The sequence below is a fragment of the Homarus americanus genome, unplaced genomic scaffold (genome assembly GCF_018991925.1).
Source record: "Homarus americanus isolate GMGI-L3 unplaced genomic scaffold, GMGI_Hamer_2.0 scaffold34360, whole genome shotgun sequence".
NCBI lineage: Eukaryota > Metazoa > Arthropoda > Malacostraca > Decapoda > Nephropidae > Homarus > Homarus americanus.
In genome coordinates, this window is record NW_024739403.1 from 2859627 (window position 1) to 2867373 (window position 7747).

At 38.0% G+C, this 7747-nt stretch overlaps 1 protein-coding gene across 1 annotated transcript; it reads right to left on the bottom strand.

Moving 5' to 3' along the window:
- Positions 1-2631: 2631 nt before the first annotated feature.
- LOC121874612 (RING finger protein 227-like) lies at positions 2632-3446 on the bottom strand. Its single transcript, XM_042378840.1, has 2 exons — positions 3423-3446; positions 2632-2973 (listed from the first exon to the last, which is right to left on the bottom strand). The coding sequence occupies exons 1-2, from the start codon at positions 3444-3446 to the stop codon at positions 2632-2634; spliced, it is 366 nt and encodes a 121-aa protein (XP_042234774.1).
- Between the last annotated feature and the right edge of the window lie 4301 nt (positions 3447-7747).

The following is a 7747-nucleotide window of genomic DNA, read 5'->3' on the forward strand; positions in this document are numbered from 1 at the left end:
ATAAGATACCTTTGGCTTTCCTTAGTCAAATTGACTTACTGTTTACCATTGTTCGTATAACCACACTGTCTCCGCACAATCACTTGTTACTTGTATGGTGACTTTATTGAATGGATACAGGTATATACAGTATGTCTATTCACAAAAAGAAAAAAAACATAAAATGGTAATAGAAAGAGCCTACGCGTCTTTATACATCGAAGACACGAATGAATTGAATGTTTATGTACAAAATTTATTCACATCTAAATCAGACCACACCACCACACTCTTCACCTATATACTGAACACGTCTACGTACCGAATGATAATGTGAGGCTACAATCAAAACATTCATTCATCAACTTACCGATCAACACTACTTATTGACTGTTATTGAATGATAAATTGAATATTGTTTATGCCTCTGCTGATAAGTTTCCCTCGGAGTCACATTCGTAAACGGTGAATTAATCCTATATTACAGCTGAAAAATAAATCGCCCCCCAAAATCCATAACGTCCTATAACATTTGGTAAAGTATCTACAAGTGTTCGAAAAAGAGTAACTCAAGCAATTATGAGCCGGTAGATGTAAATAAAATAAAGGACAATTACAATCATTATCAGGCGAAATAAGGAAATCTAAAAAAAAATATAACTTTCTCCTGAACAGCTCTCAATGTACGGCCTTTCACTCATGTTACAATAGATAATGTATGGTAATGTAAGTGTAAAATAATCCCCTACATTACTCACCACCTCAACTATTATACTTTATCAACGTGGACAGTAACTTTGGTGAAGACATTCCAGATTACCAAGAGGGATTTGGAACCTACTTACACATGAGAATGTTACAGAAAATGAAGAAATAGTTTTCGTAAAATTTCCAAAGCTTCAACAGCAGCCTTGGCAAGATAACAAGGCACATATCATTAGTTATCTTGTACAGTCAGACATAGTAATTGTTATCCCCCCCCGCCCCCACGTTAGTAACCGGAGCCACGTCAAGTGAAGGTCTTGTGATTGGACAAACACTCCCCTCCCCTGTCTAAAACGTCGTTGTGTAGTTTTGGAACTGTCTTCACTGTGGCTCTGGTTACTAAGGGAGAGGCAGCAATTACTACTTCTAACTGTACATTTGAGACTTCCACTATGGTTCAACCTACATCTAAACCTGGTGATAAGGCCTTTCTAAGGACAACACTTCTATGTCAATTCTATTTGCTTAAGTAAAATACTCGAGAAGCTGGCATATAGTAGACAAGAATTTTACAATAACAAGACACCATTACGAAATCTCATTTTAACTTTAAAGGTAAAAAAAAAGAACTGAAGGTATCCAACTGTCCTTCAGCAACGACTCTTTGACACTCATTTCAAAAGCCCTAGCTGATACGGTCGACTTCACATCTTATTCTTAACACATAAACATCATGCCGTGATGGCTCTGAATCACGGGAATGAGTCTCTGAACTTACTTAGCTTGGCTGTCATCTGGTGCGGGTGTGTTGGTTTATTTAATTTGGAGTCGATGCTTGCTTCAGTTTGGGAGGTGAGCGAACCTTTGATCCCGGATGAACGTGAGATTTGTACAGTTGAAGTAAATTTTTTCTAGCTTGTGTATTCGAAGGTGTGCTTTTAATTTCTAAATCTCGTGTAGGATCTTGCATTTCGTAATGTTAAAGAGCATTTGGTAATCTCGAGACATTTGAACAGCTCATGCAGACTCTCTGCATTGTTTCGACATCATCTTGACTTGATACCTCTCCAAATACATTCGCGCCGTCCGAAAACTTGAAAATTTGGCTCGATATACTTTTATCTAAGTAGTTTATGCAGATATAGATATTTAATAATTTCTTTGAGAAATGTGCTTACCAAGAGCCTGGCAAGAGAGCTGCACCTCTAAAAAAAAGCACAACCATGTCAATGCTGTTGTATAGTTTGTCTCTAATATTTGGTCAATAAACTCTTTTAATTTAAATGACTGAACTTCAATTAATACCAGTTTCCACAGCAATTATGAAGAAATTGTCGGCAGTGTCTTGGTCAGTGTAAAGCATTATGGAATTTTATTTCTATAGTTGATAGTTAAAATTTAGTTGTTTTCTATAAATATTCTAATATCTTTAAAAGAAAACGTAAATAGCAAACTAAAGTAAATGAAGCGATGGATGGCTACTTAATATTATCACGTTGGAAACACCGCTTCTTGTCAGATCAGCCAAATTAGGCAATGTTGGATCTGGTTACTATTTTATCAATCTACTGCATAATATTATATTTATTGATTTTTAGAAAAATGGGAGATAAAATATATTATTAGTGTGACATAGATTTGACACAATTTATTTAATACTTTTAAAAATACATCAAATTCTAACATAGAAAGCAAAAGCTAATATAACTCAATAGTTTTATCGATTTATTATTTAGTATAATTATTGTACACTCTGGACGCTTGCCATATCTCGACAGTATACACAGCCTCGCCGAAAAAAAGAACTACATGTTTCTACCATAAAAATGACTGAGAACTGTACACATATATTTGAAATTATATCTTGTGTTATCTTCATCAACTTTCTACCAACAACTAAACGTCAGGACCAAGGCGAGACAAAATATTTTGAGCTACATTCATATATCACGGCTGGTGATGGCGAAGGGGGGCTTGCCGAGGAAGTTGCTGCTGGGGCGGGTGGTCCTCGGTGTTTTCAACTGCGTCTGTATCAGGAGCCAACACCTCACCACTCTCCCTCATCTGCTGAACCAAGCGGTAGTTGACAGCAATACTAAGGGCCGACGAGAGGAACCAGGAGTGATAGGCTCTGCAGAAGGGACAGTATAGAACACGTGTGACCCTCAGTATACCAGTGATGCACTTGGAACATAGGGTGTGGCCACAAGTGAGGGACCGAGGCAGCCGGGCCTGGAGATTATAGGTCTCTAAACACACCCCACACTCCATCTCAGCATCCAACACCAACTGCAACGAGGATCATAACGCTTGTGATACAATACATGGTAATCCTTAAGGCTGGCTGGCGTCGGTAGTTCTTAAATACTAGCACTACTGCCTTAACCCAATATAAATATATATAAATAGGTGCTAGTTTGTACAAATTGTCATAACTTTATGTTCAAAAATACGTATTGCGTAACTTGGACAAATCTCGAAAAAAATACATGGCGTAGGAACTCATTAATGATGGTTTACCATAAAAGTTATAAGAGGAGGAGAATATGAATTGTAAACAGTATAAGCAAATATATAATGAATGGCATAAAAAAATACCAGAACTCGCTAAAAAGCTTCGACAATATCCTGAGCTATATTTAAACAATGTGCAAACTCATGTAATTGATAAATGCAATGTGAAATAAGCAGGAAAAGTTGTAAACAAAACAACACATAATAACAGCGTGTCACATTACCTGTCGGTTTAAAATTTGTCCCATATTGGTGAACCTCCTGATTTCCTCCTGCTACACTGTCTCTCACTCAACTGTGTTTGCTGACCTCTGATGTAACCTTATATTACCCCTATTACCTCACCCCCCTTATAAAAATACCAGGGCTTGACCTAGCTCTTCCACTGTGACCTGACCGCCCCATCATTTAGGTCATTTCAGTAAGCTGGCCTGAATCTGACTACATTAACCCAGTCTTTGATACATTTAAAATAACCCTTTAGGATCTGACATTGCTACCCCAGGTTATTTAACTTAATATTCCCTAGTTGTTGTTCATATAATTATCATTCTTGATCTCTCTCTGGCTAATGCAGGGGCGGATTCAGGAATATCAAAAGGGGAGTCCAAGAAGTTGTCGGTGGGAGAACAGGGCGAGCACAGGGAGCCCACCCAGCCGAGGGTAAGGTTGGGTGGTGGGTGCTCTTTAAGCCCCCGATAATTTTTTTTAATCTGACCAATATCCTGGGCATTTTGAGGCCTTGTGCATTTGATATTAGGAGATTTTTCTGAGGTCAATAATAATAATAATGTTTTAATATACAAACACGCCTGAGTACAATACTGCATTAAATAAAAAGTATTGGAATATTTTTATGAAAAGGGAATCTCCTGACCCCTCCCCCAGTAATGTAATAAAGGAGTTTCTCAGGGGAGCGCGTCCCTGTTTGATCTGTCTAAATTTATACTTTTTCTGGCCGACTATATTTTATAGAAAAATTTTCCATCAGTTTGGGTCATTATAATTTTTGAGGTTCAAGCAAGTATGATACTTGTCTACCGTGCATCTCGATATTCAGGTCATTTCTGAGGTCTTATCCCCTTGAGTGGTTAGAGAATCCGGTGAGGTCAGGTCAGTAACTGAGGTTAGGACACCTTGTACACTTAAATGCGGCCAACACATCGCGATATCAAAATCTGGGAATGTGATGGAAGCTTTGTTCTTGAGTTTCTTCGTGCTATTGAATATCTAATTTCTGTACTGCCTGGGATACCCGGGTTTGGGATCACCTGAAGAATCTCCACCCTAGTTCATTTCACCAACAGTTTAACGAGTCTAAACCTCAGGTCATGAAACCTTACTTTATACCTTAGCAGCCAATGAGGAGTTTCTATCAGAAATTATCTCAGGTCGTTGCTGGGTACGGCACATCAAGTGCTTGTGTGTCTGTTTGCGTTTGCTGACTTTGGCTGTTTTATTACCATGTTATATAATAAATTAAATATTTTACATAAGAACATAAGAAAGTGGGATACTGCAGGAGGCCGACTGGCCCATACAGGGCAGATCCCTTTCACACCCATCCCAGCACTTCCATGTGCCTATCCAACTTCGTCTTGAAGCTCCCTAGCGTCCCCGATCCTACTATAGCACTCGGTAGCCTATTCCACATATCCACAACTCTATTACCAAACCAGTGCTTGCCTATATCCTATCTGAATCGGAATTTATCTAATTTAAAGCCATTTGTTCTAGTTATTTCGTTATTACTGAGCTTCAGAACATCTTCCATTTTACCCTTGTTAATCCCACTTACCCACTTGTACACCTCTATCATATCTCCCTAACTCTACGCCTCTCTAATGAATGTAAGCCTAAGCTTTTCAGTCTTTCTTCATATGGAAGGTTTCTAATATTATGGATCATTTTTGTCATTCTTTTTTGTACTCTCTCCAAAGAATCTATGTCCATTCTATAATAAGGACACCAGAACTGAACCGCATAATCCATGTGTGTGGCCTCACTAATGCTAGGTAAAGTTTCAAGATAACGTCAGCAGTTCTGTTACTCACAGACCTAGATATGAACCCAAGAATCCTGTTTGCCTTGTTGCGAACGCTAATACATTGTTTTCTAGGTTTCAAGTCGTTGCTAACAAATACACCTAGATCTTTTCACAAACTGAGTTTTCTATTTCCGTGTTACCTAGTTTATACTTAACGTTTGTATTCGTCTTCCTATCTGTAGTACCTTGCATTTATCAGTATTAAAATTCATTTGCCAGTCTACTGACCACTCATGTAAGGTATCTAGATCTCTTTGAAGGTGTTCAAAGTCACTGTCTGAATTTATCACTCTCCCCATTTTGGTATCATCTGCAAATTTACTAATCCTACTAGTTATGCCTAAATCAAGATCATTAATGAATATAACAAAACAGCAGAGGGCCTAATACAGATCCCTGGGGAACTCGCTTTTGACCGCACCCCAGTCTGACTTTAATCCATTTATGCTGACTCTTTGTTTCCTACCAGTTAACCATGACCTAATCCATTTTAATACTGATCCACCTATTCCATGTGCTTCTACCTTCCTTATCAATCTCTCATGAGGACTCTATCGAATGCTTTACTGAAATCTAAATAAATTATATCATATGACTTATCATTATCTACCGCTTCATATACTTCTGAGAAAAAGCTAAGCAAATTTGTGAGACAAGAACGTCCCTGGGTGAACCCGTGCTGAGAAGAATGAATTAAGTTGAATGTTTCAAGGTGGCTTCTGATTTTTGTAGCAATAATTGACTCTAGCAACTTGCCTATGATTGACGTGAGACTAATGGGACGGTAATTTGATGCTATTGATTTATCACCCTTTTTGAAAATCGGAACTACATTTGCAAGTTTCCAAGCTTCTGGCACTAGGCCCGATTCTAATGACTTATTAAATAAAACTGCTAATGGATTACTCAACTCATCTCTACATTCTTTTAATATTCTAGCATATACCTCGTCTGGACCAGGCGATTTATGAGGCTTCAGTTTGTTAATTACTTTAAGCACATCTTTACTAGTAATATTGATATTCATCAACATAGTTTCTATACTGTCGTTATATACCTTATGAACTTCTGGAAACTGTGCTAGGTTTTCATTTGTGAATACGGAGCGAAAATGACTATTTAACGTACTACACATTTCTAACTCATCATCTTATCTTAAGGGGTTTTGTCTTACGGATTTTTGTCCGATTTTTCCTATCTACACTACATTCTTGTTTATTATATTAATAAATAAATATTTGGAATTTCTTCATTAAGTACTTTAACTTTATAATCTATTGTCTTTTATGTTTTTATTATGATTATCATTCTTGATTAATGAATCTACCGTGGGGAAAAACGACAGTGTGTGTATGGCAACAGTTGTGAAGGCAGAGGTCATAGGTGGAATTTTGTGGTAGTTCTCCCCAGTGGCTGACCTACCCCGAAAAGGTGGTACTCTCGCATTAAAAGTGATGAATGTCACAGGAAATAATTAATATTTTATTTAAAAAACATTAACACATTGACAGGTAAAGTAATAAAACCAAAAGCATTTTAAGACGGACACAAGAACATAAGAATGGAGGAAACCGCAGCGGGCCTATTGGCCCAAACTGGGCAGTCCCGTTTACACCCAACCCCTATCGTTCTTACTGTATATCCATCCACAGATTGACAACACATAATTTAGTATCATGGCATTATGGGTATATACAAAAAATCACATCTTATTAAATACATTAAACATTGTAAAGTAATAGAGGAAAGTTTGTCCTCAAACTGACCACTGGATCTTTTATCACATTTCCACCACAACTTAGGTTTGCGACGGACAGATTTTTGAACCACATTTATTACTGTTGTTACGAACCCCTCCACCCAGCACTACGAAGCACGCCATCTATTGTCCTGATCTACCTACCCAGCACCACGAGCAACGCCATCTAGGGACGAGACACGAGTATGACTCGTCTTAGTTACCACTCCGAGGTTTCCCTTCTCCCTATCCTGGTTGTTGCGTCACCTCCTCAGTCTTCTTTGTCAGCTCCAATTCGAGGAGAGAGCACTTGGCTCTGGGAAGTGACCACAGGATCATCTATCCTCTAAACCTACGTGCAGTGACTACCTACCGTCTTCTACAATACTCAGCCTTACTCGTCAGCCATCTCAGCTCCTCACTTAAGTACTAGTATCTTGTGTTAATTTCCCCACGTCCACTTGCTTCGAGATTGTTTTATGTTTATTAATATGTATATACTGTTAATGTTTAGGTTAAGTTTGGTTAAGGGTAATTTATAAGCTGAATATTTTGTTAAGGGATTTATGGTACTCTATTATATACAACGAAAACTCGCATCCTTTGTCTACCCTTTTATAGTCCGATTGTCTTTGTTTTTTTTTATTGTTGTTACCTGTTGGGATCTGGGTAGACGTATAACTATATTCTAAATCCCCAACTCGTAACACTGTCAATAATATCCATGGCAGCCGTACATAATCCCCGAAAATAAAATCATCGAC